Source organism: Rhinoderma darwinii, chromosome 3 (assembly GCF_050947455.1).
Source record: "Rhinoderma darwinii isolate aRhiDar2 chromosome 3, aRhiDar2.hap1, whole genome shotgun sequence".
Classification (NCBI taxonomy): Eukaryota; Metazoa; Chordata; class Amphibia; order Anura; family Rhinodermatidae; genus Rhinoderma; species Rhinoderma darwinii.
The window spans coordinates 380,373,912-380,392,004 of record NC_134689.1 but is presented as its reverse complement, the minus strand read 5'-3'; the positions used below and the strand labels follow the sequence as shown (position 1 = coordinate 380,392,004).

The following is an 18,093-nucleotide window of genomic DNA, read 5'->3' as shown; positions in this document are numbered from 1 at the left end:
TGCCAGAAGCGGTCTGGGGGGAGCCCCCGGTTTTGGCGGCCTCACCCGGCACTCTGTGGGCTCTCTCAACCGCCAAGGCTTGCGAAAATGGCGCATCCGGAAGCAGGTCTTTAATCCATTGCAGTACGAAATCACCAGGAATCTGACCTTCAGCTCTCTCTGGCAGGCCAATTATGCGTATGTTGTTACGCCTAAGTCGGTTTTCCATGTCGTCAGTCTTCTGCTTCCATAGTTCAGCCGCCGATTCCAAGTCAGCAATGGCCTCCGGTAGGGACGCCGTTCTGTCCTCCACCCCGGATACTCTATCCTCCATGTGGGTCAGACGCTCCCTCATGGTCTGCATGTCCTGTCTCATAAGGCCGATGTCAATCTTCACTTCCTCTAGCTTACCGGTAAGTGAAGTTTTGCATGCTGCTATAGCTGTGAGGAGTTGGGTAGTCATTTCCGACAGCGTGGGTTCCGGAGTTGTCTCTGCATCTGATTCCTTGCTGCATGATGTCTCTCCTCCCTTAGATCGCTGAGGCAGAGGCGTGCGTCCGCCATCTTGCCCCTCACCTCGTGCAAAGTTTTGCACCTTCTCCGCGGCCGTCTGACCTCTAGTGGGGCTCATGCTGGCTCCGGTGTTTGCCCCCGGTCGTCTCGAGCGTCTGGACGGTATATTTATATGTTATGGAAGCCTCAGGATCTCTGCAGGATAACGATGGCGCGGGTTCACTGCGGAGCTCCTAGAACATGCGACCGCTCTCGCTGCGTGCTAAGCCACGCCCCCTGCCTTTTGCTTTTGACGAGCATTTTCCATCCGATATTCCACAATCTCGTTTGCTTCAGCCAGGTGACGTTGGTGGTCACACCCACTCAATCTTTGGCAGGGGATTGATGGTGTCTGGCACCTCGACATCCAAGGCCATATCTGACGGTAACTTTCCTTGGCGGCCAAACAGGAGATAGTAGGGTGTGTACCCTGTGGAACAATGGATGGTGTTATTGTACAGCTACACCTGTTCTGGCAGTAGACTTGGCCAATCAGCTCTTTTCTGGGATGGGACAGTTCTCAGCATCTGAATGAGCATCTGGCTCATCTTCTCACACAGGCCATTTCCTTGTAGATGGCAGCAGTGGTTCTCAGCTTCTGGCAGCCATGTAGGGAACACATCTCGTAGAACAGTTGGGACTCGAATGCAGATCCACGATCAGTCAGAATCTTGTCTGGGCAGCCATAAGGAAGCACAAAATTCTTCCAAACGATGGCAAAAGTTGTCTTGGCAGTCAGGTCTTTCACAGGCAAGGCAACAAAAAACTTGGTGTAATGGTCAATGATTGTAATGGCATAGGCAAACCCTCAGCGACTTGGTTCCAGCTTGACATGGTCAATGGCTATGAGTTCCAGGAGTTTTTGGCTGATGATAGGATGGAGTGGGGCTTTCTGGTCTGAAGGCTGTCCTTTACTCTGGGCACAAGTAGGACATTCTCGGCACCACTTCTCTATGTCACTTCTTACACCAGTCCAGTAAAAACGTCTGCGCATGGTAGCTTCAGTTTTCTGAACCCCAAAGTGTCCTGATCTGTCATGATAGGCTTCCAACACTGTTTTGGCATCTCGCCGGGGTACTACAATTTGATGCAGACGTTCACCTGTAATGGGTTCTAGAGCATTTCTCTGTAGCAGCCCTCTTGACACGAAGAGGGGATTCTTTTGTTTCCATAGACTAATCAATTCTAGATCAGCTTTACCGCTGCATATTCTGTCAGGAGTCTTGTGCTGAAGAAGAGAAGTCTGGAGTTCTCTGAGAGTTCCACTTTCTCTTTGGATCTTGACCCATTGTCTTGGATCTTTGGAATGATCAGGAAACTCTGACCTAGAGTGATCTTCTTTTCTTTCTCTGGCGATCAGCATATTTTGTCCAGCAAACTGGGCATAGAAAGTTTGCATTTCTACTTCTTCCCACTCATCTTGACCTTGGGTGATTTCATCATCAAAGGCCAATCTAGACAGGGCGATAGCATTCCTATTGGATGTAGCTGACCAGTACTTGATTACGAACTGGTAGTTCACCAGTCTGGATGCCCATCACTGTTCAAGAGCTCCGAGTCTGGTGGTGTCAAAGTGGGCTAGCGGATTGTTATCTGTGAAGACAATGAAGGGTGTCGCAGCAAGGTAGTCTTTAAATTTCTCGGTGACAGCCCACACAAGAGCTAGGAACTCCAGCTTGAGGGAACTATAATTATGATCGTTCCTCTCAGTTCCACGAAAAGCTCTGCTAGCATAAGCGATGACTCTCTCCTTTTGGTCTTGTACTTGTGACAGGACTGCTCCCAATCCTTTGTTGCTGGCATTGTTTTACAATCTGAAGGGTTGCTGGTAGTCAGGATATCCCAAGATTAGTGGTTCAATCAGCAGTTGTTTTAGCTTCTTGAAGGCGGTTTCATGGGCCTCAGCCCACTCAATTGGGATTCTTCTCTTCAAGGATTCTTTGGACTGGCCTCTTAACAATCCCTGGAGCGGTTTTGCAACCTGGGCGAAGTGTGGGATGAAACGCCTGTAGTATCCTGCAAATACAAGGAAATTTCTCACCTCTTTGATGGTCTTAGGAGTTGGCCAGTTCTTTACAGCTGACACTTTCTCTCCATCAGGAATCACTCCTTCTGCACTGACGACATGACCCAAGTAACAGACTACTGGTTTCAGGAGATAACACTTAGAGGGTTTCACTTTCAGGCCGTACTTGATGAGGGTCTGGAAGACTTCAGCCAGATGTTGCAAGTGGTCTTCATACGTCTTTGAGTAGATGATGATGATATCGTCCAGGTACAGGAGGATGGTCTCAAAGTTCTGATGACCCAGGCAGCGTTCCATTAGTCGCTGGAAAGTTCCTGGGGCATTGCAGAGTACAAAGGGCATGTCATTGAACTCAAACAATCCCATGGTAGAAGTGAAAGCAGTCTTTTCTCTGTCTTCAGGGGCCATGGGTACTTGCCAATAACCGCTGGTCAAGTCCAATGTAGAGAAGTAGGCAGCAGACCCTTAGGTAGTCAAGGGTTCTTCAATGCTTGGCAAGGGATACACATCCTTGTGGGTGATCTTAGGCTATGTTCACACTGAGTATTTTGGGGGAGGAATATCTGCCTCAAAATTCCGTTTGGAACTTTGAGGCAGATATTCCTCTCCCTGCACGCCGATTTTCGCGGCGATTATCGCACCGTTTTTCACCCCCGGCCATTGAACGCCGCGGGAATAAAACAGCGAGAAATACGCTTTCTCCTGCCTCCCATTGAAGTCAATGGGAGGTCAGAGGCGGAAGCGCCCGAAGATAGGGCATGTCGCTTCTTTTTCCCGCGAGGCAGTTTTACTGCTCGCGGGAAAAAGACGCCGACGCCTCCCATTGAAATCAATGGGAGGCGTTCTCGGGCCATTTTTGCCGAGTTTTGCGACGCGGTTTCCGCATCAAAAAACTCGGCAAAATACCCCGTGTGAACATAGCCTTACTGAGTTTTCGGTAGTCCACACAGAATCTGATATCACCATCCTTCTTTTTCACCAGGACTAGGGGTGCAGCCCATGGACTGTAGCTTTCACGAATCAGATCAGCATGAATTACTTGGGAAATAACCTTATTCAGCCTGTTTGCCATTATTTTAGCAAGTAATTTGTAATCATTGTTTAGTAATGATATCGGGCGGTAGGAGCCACATTCCACAGGATCCATGTCTGGTTTCAGCAGAACAATAATAGTGGCGTCATACATGCTTTCAGGTAACTGCCCCCTCTCGAGTGCATACGAGAACATAGCAGACAGTGAGGGAATGAGATGCTCTGAATATTTGTGGTATACTTCAATAGGGATCCCATCAGGACCCGGTGCCTTCCCCTTTGCCATATCTTTCAAAGCTTCCCTTATTTCATCCTCAGTCACAACCTCTTCCATGATCGCTCTACCTTCCGTACTCAGCTTAGGGAACAAAATACCATCCATATACGACTGGAGCTCGGACTTATCATATCTAGATTGTGAGGCATATAGCCCCCTGTAAAATTGAACAAATGCCTCGGCTATGCCTTGGGAGTCAGTCAAATATTCCCCAGAGCTGCTTTGAATTTTACGAATAGCCGGGCTTTTAGAGTTTTGATGGATTAAATGGGCCAACATTTTACTGGACTGGTTACCCAGTTCAAAATATGTTTGATTTGCAAAAAATTTCTTCCTATGTGCCTTTTCCTGCAGCAGTAGCAGGTACTTCCTCCCCATTTGCAACCATTGGTCCCTATTTGTGTCAGTGGGGTCAGCCGTGTATTTACCCTCTAGATCAGCGCACTGTTTCTCCATCTCCACCTCTGTTCGGGAGGAGTCTTTTTTTATGTATGAAATAGTGGACCGGAGGCACCCTCTAAGATACGCTTTCAGTGTATCCCAGGCAATACTGGAATTTTCAAAAGTGCTATGTTCCCTTTCAAACACCTCCAGTTGATCAGGGATCCTATCCTGTGGGCCTATCAGGGTCAGCCAAAAGGGATGTATTTTCCAACTTCTAGGCAGTGAAGGGCCTGGGATGCTGAAGCTAGCCACCATTGGGGAGTGATCAGATACTGCCCTAGATTTATAAGAGATTGATTCCACCAAAGGTACAATTAAAGAGTTTCCCACCATATAATCTATACGGGACAGGGAGTTTCTACCTAGGGAGTGACAGGAATATACTGTAGTCATCGGGTATTTATATCTATAGAGATCCTTCCACCCCATCTCATCAAGCAGTAAACCCAGCACTGATACCGTGGAGGGTGTCCGGACCTGCCCAGTAGTAGCATTAAACCTATCCAGGTTGCTATCTACCACCATGTTGAAGTCTCCCATGCCAAGCACTCTAGCGGTCGGATATGTGGCTGCAAAGGTGGCCGCCAAATGTAGAATCTGTAATGAAGCTGGCGGGGGGATGTATATACCCAACAAGACATCAGGCACATTTTCTATAAGCGAATACACAAAGACATATCTACGCTCACTATCCACCTTAGTGTGAATTGCTTCCCATCTCACCGATTTGTTCACTAATATGGACACGCCCCTTGAGTATGTTGTGTGATATGAGTGGCTAAACCACTGCACCCAGGGCCGGAGAACCGTTTTCATTTTGGCTGGCGTTAGGTGTGTCTCCTGGAGGCACAATATATGAGGGTTAATCTTACGTATATAACTATATAATATCACTCTCTTCTGTGGATTGCCCATGCCCCTCACATTCCACGACATTACCTTTAAAGAAGACATTCATGAACTACATCTTCCACATACAGGAGAGATCCATATTGCCTGATATACATCAACACTCCAACCCATCTCAAAAAGTGGTTATACCTATGTATTACATCCCTTATGCGGTTACATTTGTACATAAATGGTGCTATAACTATCCGCACCCAAGGCACATTCCAGCTTAAAACCCAAAACAACAGGACTTAAACGACCAGCAACTTCTTCGGGCTTGGCGTCCAGTACTTCAGGGGAACTCAAATTAGTACTGGTCTTGTAAAAGGATCAGCCATTCTCTGTCAGGCCCAGTCCATATCCTCTTCAGGCTGGGTCCTTATAGGTTAACAGGAGAGTCCAGCGAAACAGCACAGCCCAACGACAATATATATTTCAACACGAGGCACCAACTGTGATGTCAGACATATTTAGTTCCTTCGTGGCGGACGTTTGCCTCTTACCCATTCGTCAGCCTCCTGTGGGGAATTGAAAAAGATGGTTCTCTCTCCATCCACAATACGCAGCCTAGCCGGATAAGACATGGAGTAAGGGACTCCCAACTCCCGTAGGCGTCGTTTAACTGCCAAGAAGGTCGCCCGTTTTTTTTGCAGTTCCGCCGAGAAGTCGGGAAAGATGGAGATTTTCGCCCCATTATATGTAATCTCCGGCAGCCTGCGAGTCATGCGTAAAATCAAGTCCCGGTCATTGCAGTTTAGCATGCGTGCCAGAAGCGGTCTGGGGGGAGCCCCCGGTTTTGGCGGCCTCACCCGGCACTCTGTGGGCTCTCTCAACCGCCAAGGCTTGCGAAAATGGCGCATCCGGAAGCAGGTCTTTAATCCATTGCAGTACGAAATCACCAGGAATCTGACCTTCAGCTCTCTCTGGCAGGCCAATTATGCGTATGTTGTTACGCCTAAGTCGGTTTTCCATGTCGTCAGTCTTCTGCTTCCATAGTTCAGCCGCCGATTCCAAGTCAGCAATGGCCTCCGGTAGGGACGCCGTTCTGTCCTCCACCCCGGATACTCTATCCTCCATGTGGGTCAGACGCTCCCTCATGGTCTGCATGTCCTGTCTCATAAGGCCGATGTCAATCTTCACTTCCTCTAGCTTACCGGTAAGTGAAGTTTTGCATGCTGCTATAGCTGTGAGGAGTTGGGTAGTCATTTCCGACAGCGTGGGTTCCGGAGTTGTCTCTGCATCTGATTCCTTGCTGCATGATGTCTCTCCTCCCTTAGATCGCTGAGGCAGAGGCGTGCGTCCGCCATCTTGCCCCTCACCTCGTGCAAAGTTTTGCACCTTCTCCGCGGCCGTCTGACCTCTAGTGGGGCTCATGCTGGCTCCGGTGTTTGCCCCCGGTCGTCTCGAGCGTCTGGACGGTATATTTATATGTTATGGAAGCCTCAGGATCTCTGCAGGATAACGATGGCGCGGGTTCACTGCGGAGCTCCTAGAACATGCGACCGCTCTCGCTGCGTGCTAAGCCACGCCCCCTGCCTTTTGCTTTTGACGAGCATTTTCCATCCGATATTCCACAATCTCGTTTGCTTCAGCCAGGTGACGTTGGTGGTCACACCCACTCAATCTTTGGCAGGGGATTGATGGTGTCTGGCACCTCGACATCCAAGGCCATATCTGACGGTAACTTTCCTTGGCGGCCAAACAGGAGATAGTAGGGTGTGTACCCTGTGGAACAATGGATGGTGTTATTGTACAGCTACACCTGTTCTGGCAGTAGACTTGGCCAATCAGCTCTTTTCTGGGATGGGACAGTTCTCAGCATCTGAATGAGCATCTGGCTCATCTTCTCACACAGGCCATTTCCTTGTAGATGGCAGCAGTGGTTCTCAGCTTCTGGCAGCCATGTAGGGAACACATCTCGTAGAACAGTTGGGACTCGAATGCAGATCCACGATCAGTCAGAATCTTGTCTGGGCAGCCATAAGGAAGCACAAAATTCTTCCAAACGATGGCAAAAGTTGTCTTGGCAGTCAGGTCTTTCACAGGCAAGGCAACAAAAAACTTGGTGTAATGGTCAATGATTGTAATGGCATAGGCAAACCCTCAGCGACTTGGTTCCAGCTTGACATGGTCAATGGCTATGAGTTCCAGGAGTTTTTGGCTGATGATAGGATGGAGTGGGGCTTTCTGGTCTGAAGGCTGTCCTTTACTCTGGGCACAAGTAGGACATTCTCGGCACCACTTCTCTATGTCACTTCTTACACCAGTCCAGTAAAAACGTCTGCGCATGGTAGCTTCAGTTTTCTGAACCCCAAAGTGTCCTGATCTGTCATGATAGGCTTCCAACACTGTTTTGGCATCTCGCCGGGGTACTACAATTTGATGCAGACGTTCACCTGTAATGGGTTCTAGAGCATTTCTCTGTAGCAGCCCTCTTGACACGAAGAGGGGATTCTTTTGTTTCCATAGACTAATCAATTCTAGATCAGCTTTACCGCTGCATATTCTGTCAGGAGTCTTGTGCTGAAGAAGAGAAGTCTGGAGTTCTCTGAGAGTTCCACTTTCTCTTTGGATCTTGACCCATTGTCTTGGATCTTTGGAATGATCAGGAAACTCTGACCTAGAGTGATCTTCTTTTCTTTCTCTGGCGATCAGCATATTTTGTCCAGCAAACTGGGCATAGAAAGTTTGCATTTCTACTTCTTCCCACTCATCTTGACCTTGGGTGATTTCATCATCAAAGGCCAATCTAGACAGGGCGATAGCATTCCTATTGGATGTAGCTGACCAGTACTTGATTACGAACTGGTAGTTCACCAGTCTGGATGCCCATCACTGTTCAAGAGCTCCGAGTCTGGTGGTGTCAAAGTGGGCTAGCGGATTGTTATCTGTGAAGACAATGAAGGGTGTCGCAGCAAGGTAGTCTTTAAATTTCTCGGTGACAGCCCACACAAGAGCTAGGAACTCCAGCTTGAGGGAACTATAATTATGATCGTTCCTCTCAGTTCCACGAAAAGCTCTGCTAGCATAAGCGATGACTCTCTCCTTTTGGTCTTGTACTTGTGACAGGACTGCTCCCAATCCTTTGTTGCTGGCATTGTTTTACAATCTGAAGGGTTGCTGGTAGTCAGGATATCCCAAGATTAGTGGTTCAATCAGCAGTTGTTTTAGCTTCTTGAAGGCGGTTTCATGGGCCTCAGCCCACTCAATTGGGATTCTTCTCTTCAAGGATTCTTTGGACTGGCCTCTTAACAATCCCTGGAGCGGTTTTGCAACCTGGGCGAAGTGTGGGATGAAACGCCTGTAGTATCCTGCAAATACAAGGAAATTTCTCACCTCTTTGATGGTCTTAGGAGTTGGCCAGTTCTTTACAGCTGACACTTTCTCTCCATCAGGAATCACTCCTTCTGCACTGACGACATGACCCAAGTAACAGACTACTGGTTTCAGGAGATAACACTTAGAGGGTTTCACTTTCAGGCCGTACTTGATGAGGGTCTGGAAGACTTCAGCCAGATGTTGCAAGTGGTCTTCATACGTCTTTGAGTAGATGATGATGATATCGTCCAGGTACAGGAGGATGGTCTCAAAGTTCTGATGACCCAGGCAGCGTTCCATTAGTCGCTGGAAAGTTCCTGGGGCATTGCAGAGTACAAAGGGCATGTCATTGAACTCAAACAATCCCATGGTAGAAGTGAAAGCAGTCTTTTCTCTGTCTTCAGGGGCCATGGGTACTTGCCAATAACCGCTGGTCAAGTCCAATGTAGAGAAGTAGGCAGCAGACCCTTAGGTAGTCAAGGGTTCTTCAATGCTTGGCAAGGGATACACATCCTTGTGGGTGATCTTAGGCTATGTTCACACTGAGTATTTTGGGGGAGGAATATCTGCCTCAAAATTCCGTTTGGAACTTTGAGGCAGATATTCCTCTCCCTGCACGCCGATTTTCGCGGCGATTATCGCACCGTTTTTCGCCCCCGGCCATTGAACGCCGCGGGAATAAAACAGCGAGAAATACGCTTTCTCCTGCCTCCCATTGAAGTCAATGGGAGGTCAGAGGCGGAAGCGCCCGAAGATAGGGCATGTCGCTTCTTTTTCCCGCGAGGCAGTTTTACTGCTCGCGGGAAAAAGACGCCGACGCCTCCCATTGAAATCAATGGGAGGCGTTCTCGGGCCATTTTTGCCGAGTTTTGCGACGCGGTTTCCGCATCAAAAAACTCGGCAAAATACCCCGTGTGAACATAGCCTTACTGAGTTTTCGGTAGTCCACACAGAATCTGATATCACCATCCTTCTTTTTCACCAGGACTAGGGGTGCAGCCCATGGACTGTAGCTTTCCCGAATCAGGTCAGCTTCCTTCATCTCCCGAATAATTTTCTTCACCTTTTGGTACATAGCTGGTGGAATAGGATGGTACCTTTCCTTGATGGGTAGATGTGAAACAATTGGAATGGTATGCTGGATGATGGTAGCTTTTCCACAGTCTATGGAGTGTTTACTGAAAGCTTGCTGGTGATCTTTGGCTACTGTTAGGGCTCCTTCAATCTGTTCTTCTTGTGTATTGGCATCGCCAAGGTGGATCTCGGTCTACCAGGGTTCTGTTGTCTTCCCAGGAGTGACACGACTCTGGGTAGCATGTTGGGACACAGCAGTTTCTGGACTCCAGATGTCTTGCACAAAGATCTGTGACAACTTGGCAATTGGGTAATGCTTCTTCATCTCCACAGCTTTGTCGTCAAGATTTAGGAGGCGGATGGGTACCCTCCCATTGGAAACAGTCACTAGGCTTCTGGCTGCTTGCACCGTTGGGTGTGCTTCCAGTGGAAGAGGTTCCACTAGAGTTTGATAGTCTTTACCTTGTAAACCTGAACGAGCTCTGCACAACACCATGGTTTCTGTCTCTGGCTGCAGAGTCACTGATTGGTTGTCCATAATACGAGCATGGCAAATCTCACACTTTTCATTGGAGAATCTCTGTTGAGCAGTCAGGCGACGTATGGCCTTCTGAAGCATAACTTGCTTGGAGCTATAAGCTGTAGAAAGGGCGCCATGTTGGGCATCTAGCATTTCGTCATAGCCGTTGTGGAGTATGTTCATGCCCAGCACCATTGGTAGAAATTCATCATCCTCTAGATCTATTACAATCACGCCTTGCTGAGGTAGTTGCACCTCTCTCATTTGGATTGTACGGTCCCAGAAACTATGTAGAGGTATTGACTGTCCATTACCGGCTATGACTTTCAGCCAAGGGTCTGGAGGTTGTATCAACTGATCAGTGTCCAAATGTTTCTCAAACCAACCTCTTTGCAGAGTGGTGACTTGTGAGCCAGTATCCAGTAAGGCGGGAATCGGGACTCCCTCTATGTGGATGATGATCACTGGACATTGCCCAACATAGCGGGGTATGCTTTCTGGAGTTGATGGACCTAGACGTCTTCCTCCCGAGGGGCGGTCCATTGACTCGGGGGGTTGTCGTTTAACTGACGGCATTCTCTCTCAACATGGCCAGCTCTTTCGCACCTGCGGCAAATGGGTCTTCCATTAGCATCAAACTTGTCAGTAGAGAGCCTACCCGGATTCTGGTAAGTTAACTTTCTTCTACCAGGTCTATCACGGAACCTGTTACTGGTGTACCGGTGGCTTTCCTCTTAGGCTGGGTTCACACGACCTATTTTCAGACGTAAACAAGGCGTATTATGCCTCGTTTTACGTCTGAAAATAGGGCTACAATACGTCGGCAAACATCTGCCCATTCATTTGAATGGGTTTGCCGACGTATTGTGCAGACGACCTCTAATTTATGCGTTGTCGTTTGACAGCTGTCAAACGACGACGCGTAAATGGACTGCCTCGGCAAAGAAGTGCAGGGCACTTCTTTGCAACGTAATTTGAGCTGTTCTTCATTGAACTCAATGAAGAGCAGCTCAAGATATACGAGCGTCACAGACGCCTCGTATATTACGAGGAGCATTTACGGCTGAAACGACGCAGCAGTTTTCTTCTGAAAACAGGCTGTCATTTCAGCCTAAATGCCTGCTATCGTGTGAACATACCCTCAGTGCTGCTTCAGATCTTCCAAGTTCTGGCACACTTTAGTGAGGCTTTTTGGCAAAACAGCAACTTGTTCTATCAGTTCAGCAACTGAATCTGGCTCTTGCTTGGGGGTTGACGGAGTAATGGCAGCTTGGCTCCCCAATGTAACTCGGTAGTCAGCGGGAAGCTCATGGGGTGTCTCTATGGAATAGGGACAAACTTTAGTTGGAGTTGATGCAGCTTCAGTCCCCAGGATCCTTATGACTAGTTCTTTAAAGTCCAGGAAGGACAGTCTGGGTTCTGGGAGGCCAACATTCTGAGCTGGCTTTTTAGAGTTTCAGATCCAGCTCCCTCCACAAATTGCTCTCTTAAGGCCTTGTCAGCAGCTGCAGCCTCCATGGGTTCTACCTGCATAATTGCTCGTAGCGCCTCCTGCAGGGATAAAGCAGAGTCTCTCAATGACACTCCAGACTGCTGTTTTTTCCCAAAGAATCTCCTGCTGATATCTGCCACAGTTCTCAATTCAAACGTGGTGCGCAGCCGGTCCAGAATTTGTTCAACTGTCTTTCTCTATGTTCTGGGCCAGGATTTCACTTCTCTCAAATCTGCGCCCTCTAGCTGTCTAGTTAATATCTCAACCTTCTGTTCTGTGGAGAGAGGATACAAGCGAAACATGGACAGCATCTTCTGTCTGAAATCTTTAAGTGAATGATTTTCTCCCTGGTAGCGGGTGAGCCATGGTGCTCCAAAGTAGCAGGGCATTGTGATTGGCATCACCTGGGCAGCTGGGGGTGATCCACTGTTGCTGGGAGAAACGTTATCCCCGTCGTCAGACATTTCTGCTATGTTGCGGTTTGTTGCCCTTAGCAACGCTGTGCTAATTTTGCAAACTGAGATTGTCAGGGGCCCCCCAGGCTATTGCCTGGGGGACACATGGTCGCACGGCCCCCCATAAGTTGTTAATAAAATATGTTTTTTTGCTTGGTATGTTTTTCTCTCCCCTTTCCCTCTTTTCTCCATTTGTTATTTTATATTAGAATGGTACTTACCATCGTGGTGTCCCCCGGGTAAGCTGTGCTGGTGGCACGAGCCGGTTTCCAGATGTTTCTGTCTCTGGGCAGTTTGGAGTTGGTCCCAGCTGATTGGACCTAGGTCAGCTGTGCAATTGCATGAGCAGGTTCTGGCAGATTCTATCTCCAGGCAGTTTTGTGGAAGGCCAGCTGATTGGTCATTGATAAAATCCTAAAGGCGGGAAAATTGGACATAAAAGGAGCAGTTCATCGTGGTCAAGCAGCCAGTTTTTGAAGATTGGACCGTCGCCATGGATGTCCTGCTGATGGAGCTGATCAGAAGAGCGGAGTCGGAAGGAGGAGAAAACTGGCTGAGGCAATGCCTAGCAGCAGCGCCGTCGAGGGAAGTCGAGGGAAGAAGCGAACTTACTGGGCTGGAAAACGACATAGAGGAAGCAGTGTCTCCTGCTGGGTCGTCGCTCGAGGTGCCGTCATCAGCTGCTGCCAAGAGGATGAAGTCTGCAGCAGAGTCATCACTGAGGGTGGAGCGCAGTTCCGGACGTTCGCTCCAGGTGCCGGAGCTTGAGAGGAGGCGGCCGACCGTGTCATCAAAGAAGGTGGCGCACAGTGCCGGAGGTGCGCAGCAAGTGCCGGCGCAATTGGCTAACCCGCTGGCCAGAAGTTTAGTCAGAGAACGGGAGACAACAGGTTGGTCGGGTACCCCCTCCTGCTCCAAGGATGGTGTGGAGGACACAGCGGAAGCGCCGGCCTCACTGGTTTTAGAGGCAGCGCAGGACTTTTCTTCAGAGCTGCAACCGAGGAAGAGGAGCCGGAAGACTAGGGTGGCTTATTCCCCACCCCCGCCAGTATCAAGGAGAAGAAGAGGTCCCAGGAGTCAACTTTCCTGTCAGCAAGTTTCCCCAGGATCTACAGGCACGCAGCAGGAGGTAGCAGAAGTGGTGCACGACCCAGGACAGGTGGAACAGAGTGGTGAGATGCCAGCTACCCCTTATCTGTCCCACCCCATCCCCCCTCCCCTCAATTCTAATGTAATGTTTGATATTTTAAAATTATTAGCTGATTTGGTCAGTAAGTCGGCTGTTCCTGCTAGTTCCCCCGCTGATGTATGGAAGCATAGTAGTCAGCATTTACAGAATGCTGGTTTTAGTAATATTCCTGTTTTAGAGAAAGGAATTGGTGTTTCGGAAACTTGTTGTAAGGAAGTGATGTCTTGCGATATTTCGCCATTAGGTTTTCATTTACAGCCAGCAATTAAGGAGCGTATTTGGAGGAACGAGTTTATAGATTTATTTTCTTTATTACCATCCGCGAAGGAGACTCTTGTCAAGCAGGATGGTAAGTCTGATAAAGATGAGGATAAAAAACGTTCTCCTCCTAAGTCTTTCTTTAACTGGCTACAGGCGTTCTGTATCTATGCTTCAGTTTTAGGGGAAAAGTCTTTCATTAATTCTAGTAATTTATTTCAGCATGTAGACATTATTCTTGAGGCTTACCGCCAGTTTGGTGGTTTAGCATGGTACAATTATGATGAAATGTTTCGCCAGAAGATGGCAGTGTACCCTTCATTAAAATGGGGCACTAAGGATGTTGGTTTGTGGCTTAGTTTAATGCTTCCACAAAGGTCAGTGCCCAAGCAGCAGCCTAGTTCTCAGAATACGTTGAGGAAAGGAGTTTGCTTTGCTTATAATGAAGCTCAGTGTAAATGGTTAAACAATTGTCGGTATAAACATGAATGTTCCTTTTGTGGGGGTTCGCACCCAATGTGTCGCTGTTTTAAAAGAGCAAACCAGTCTCAACCCCCTAGTTCCAAAGAACAGTTATCCAAAAGCATGGACGCCAGTGAAATTAATAAGAATGGCGCCTTGGCTAGAAATGTTCCCAGACAGGGAGAAAGCTAATTTAATTTTTAACGGTTTTAAGTTTGGTTTTGATATCCCTTCTTTCAAAGGATCTGGTTGTTGCTGGGTGGATAATTTGAAATCCATCCAGCAGCATAAGGATATTGTGCATCAGAAAATCCTGAAAGAGCTTGAAACTGGCAGGATCGCTGGTCCTTTTATACATCCGCCGTTTACAAACTTTAGACTTTCACCTTTAGGAATTGTCCCTAAGAAGGAATTGAATTCATTCCGTTTAATACATCACCTTTCTTACCCGTTTAAGGCTTCATTAAATGATGATGCTGACAAGTCTAAAGCGACAGTACACTATGCTTCGTTTGATCAGGCTGTCTCTTTATTGAGACAGTTTGGTCAAAATGCTTTTTTAGCAAAAGCTGATATCAAATCAGCTTTCCGTTTACTACCAGTTAACCCTGCAGGTTTCAACTCTCTAGGTTTTCAATTTGAAGGTGATTATTTTTATGACAAATGTTTACCAATGGGTTTTTCTTTATCTTGTTTCTATTTTGAGGCATTTTCATCCTTTTTACATTGGGTAGTGCAGAAGCAAATTCCGGATGGAGGTGTTCTGCACTATCTTGATGATTTTTTGTTTATAGGTGATGCTAGTTCTGAGTTATGTTATTCCTTATTGTTAAAATTTGTCGAGTTTATGAAATTTTTTGGTGTTCCGTTAGCTGAAGAGAAGACTGTGTTTCCATGTAGGTCATTAGAATTTTTAGGTATTAGAATAGATTCTGAGAGAATGGAATTTAGTTTACCAGAGGAAAAATTGTTAAAGTTAAGGGTTTCTTTAGTCAGTATGTTAGCTAGGAAGAAATGTTCATTACGTGATATGCAGTCACTGTTAGGGTTGTTGAGCTTTGCCTCTAGAGTTATTCCTATGGGAAGAGTTTTTTCAAAGCGACTGTATTTTTCAACAAGGGGTCTTAAGTCACCTAGGTCCCATATTAGGTTAACGGTTCAGCTAAAAGAAGATTTAGCTGTATGGCTAGAATTTTTATCTAAATTTAATGGACGCAGTTGCTGGCAGTTTAATTTTGTGGAGTCTGACTCTTTGTCTTTATTTACGGATGCAGCCGGTAGTATGGGCTACGGGGCATTCTTTAATGGTCAATGGTCGGCGGAGTTATGGCCCAGTGCTTGGCGTGTAAGCAAAGTTACTTCAAATATTGTCTTATTGGAATTATTTCCGGTTTTGGTAGCCATAGTTGTATGGGGTCATTATTTTAAGAATAGGAGAATTTTGTTGTTTACGGATAACAAAGGTGTGGTCTTTGCAATTAACACATTATCTTCAAAATGTGAATTAGTAGTTAAGATATTAAGACATTTAACTTTATGTTGTCTGAAGTTGAACATCTGGTTGAAAGCTAGCTATATAGAAGGAAAAAAGAATGATATAGCAGATTCATTATCTCGTTGTCAGTGGCGGAGGTTCAGAACGATGGCACCAGAAGCGGAGCTTTGTGGAATTCCGTGTCCTCCTCATTTATGGAATCTGATTTGGGACTAATCTATGTTAATATTCAGAGATCCTTGGCTCCAAGAACATGGGCTGATTATTCAGCTGCTTGGAAGGAGTGGGTTAATTTCTGTGTTAATGAGAACTGTAATTTCTTTCATAATGAGGTAGGTCTAGTTTTAAAATTTGTATGTAGCCTGATTAGTAGGAGGCTGTCATTTGCCTCCATTTCTAAGTCTCTGGCAGGCATCTCTTTCTTTCTTAAATTAAACAGTTGTCCGGCTATTTCTTCGCTCTTCCCAGTTAAGCAGCTTTTGAAAGGTTACCATAGGTCAGCTCCGGTTGTGGAAAGACGAAGGCCTATTTCATTAGATTTGTTGTTAAAATTATTCAATGTGTTACATTTAGTTTGTTTTAGTAATTTTGAAGTGTGTTTGTTTAGAACAGCATTTGTGTTAATGTTCTTTGCAGCCTTGAGAATAAGCGAACTGGTGGCAGAGAGTAAAGTTTCAGTCCCGGGCCTTTCATTTCAGGATGTTAGTTGCAAAATTGACCATGTTTTGTTATTGTTAAAAAAATCTAAGACAGATCAATTAGGAAAAGGTCGTTTGGTTAGAATTAATCAGTTTTCGGGTTCTGTTCTTTGCCCAGTTTCTAATGTTAAACATTGGTTGTCAATCAGGCCGAGTCTTGGGGTTGCTTTCCTGATTCATCAGAATGGGGATCAGCTGTCCAGATTTCAGTTTAACTCTGTTTTAAAGAAATGTTTGAAGTCCCTGAAGTTGGAGCATTTAAAAATATCCTCCCATTCGTTTAGAATAGGTGCAGCTACGGAAGCTGCACAGTTAGGAATTGATGAAGGGATTATAAAAAGAATTGGAAGGTGGGAGTCTAATAGATTTAAACTTTATGTTCGACCAGACTTGTTAGTAGTGTAATTATATATCCACAGGTAAGCGTTTGGTTGTTTGGATCCTTGGCCACTCTTTTATATTTTGGGCACAGAAGAGAGCCGCGAGAAGGTCCTATACAGAAAATTTGTCTATGGATCCGCTAGTTTTTTCGGTTTTTTGGCATGGGGTAAGGGGTTTGCAATGGAAGAACGTGTTTTCTTTAGTTAAATCACTGAGTTCTTATTGGCCGGATCCGAATTTAATTATCATCCATGCTGGAGGCAATGACCTAGGTAAAGAAAAGACTTTGGACTTACTTTGGGAAATGAGAAGTGATATAGCCTTGATAAAATGTCTTTTCCCTGACGCTACTATTTCCTTTTCAGAGATTATTCCAAGACTGCTATGGTCCTCTGGAAATTATAAGTTTTTGAATCGAATCCGTAAAAGGATTAATAGAGCCATGTCTAAATACATGTCGGTCCTCGGTGGTCTTTCTTATAGACACAGTGACCTTGAAGACCTCACAGACGGGCTGTTCAGAAATGATTGTATACATCTTTCTGATGTGGGTATCGACATTTTCAATTTGGGCCTGCAGAATTTAATTGAAGAATGGCTGCGGTGTTTTGGGGGGGCCATGTCTTGGTAATGTCATGGCTTGTGGGGTTTGTCACCCAGCTAATGCTGGGCGGACTTGGTTTTTATTGGTCAAAATATTTATATTTTATTATTTATTCGATTATTTATGGTTATTCTCTTCGAATTATTTTATCTTAGGTTACCCTTAATAAACACCGTGGCCATTTTTATCCAAAGAAACTGTTGTCATGTTTTATTTCATTTTGATTGAGTATTGTGGGGTTTGTGCTACCATGTCAGGGGCCCCCCAGGCTATTGCCTGGGGGACACATGGTCGCACGGCCCCCCATAAGTTGTTAATAAAATATGTTTTTTTGCTTGGTATGTTTTTCTCTCCCCTTTCCCTCTTTTCTCCATTTGTTATTTTATATTAGAATGGTACTTACCATCGTGGTGTCCCCCGGGTAAGCTGTGCTGGTGGCACGAGCCGGTTTCCAGATGTTTCTGTCTCTGGGCAGTTTGGAGTTGGTCCCAGCTGATTGGACCTAGGTCAGCTGTGCAATTGCATGAGCAGGTTCTGGCAGATTCTATCTCCAGGCAGTTTTGTGGAAGGCCAGCTGATTGGTCATTGATAAAATCCTAAAGGCGGGAAAATTGGACATAAAAGGAGCAGTTCATCGTGGTCAAGCAGCCAGTTTTTGAAGATTGGACCGTCGCCCACCCTCCCGCCCTATTGTTCTTAAATTCCTTCACGTCACGTTGTTTGTTAGAGGGGTTTGTCACCCAGCTAATGCTGGGCGGACTTGGTTTTTATTGGTCAAAATATTTATATTTTATTATTTATTCGATTATTTATGGTTATTCTCTTCGAATTATTTTATCTTAGGTTACCCTTAATAAACACCGTGGCCATTTTTATCCAAAGAAACTGTTGTCATGTTTTATTTCATTTTGATTGAGTATTGTGGGGTTTGTGCTACCATGTTATT

General features: G+C 46.2%; 1 protein-coding gene across 1 annotated transcript in view; it reads left to right on the top strand.

The window, feature by feature from the left end:
* Positions 1-12,354: 12,354 nt before the first annotated feature.
* Positions 12,355-18,093, top strand: part of LOC142750523 (uncharacterized) — a 28,349-nt gene continuing 22,610 nt past the window's right edge. Inside the window, exons 1-2 of the mRNA XM_075859526.1 lie at positions 12,355-13,232; positions 15,594-15,833. Coding sequence (XP_075715641.1) covers positions 12,554-13,232; positions 15,594-15,833 — 919 coding nt within the window. The 5' untranslated portion in view covers positions 12,355-12,553. The remainder of the gene's footprint in view (positions 13,233-15,593; positions 15,834-18,093) is intronic.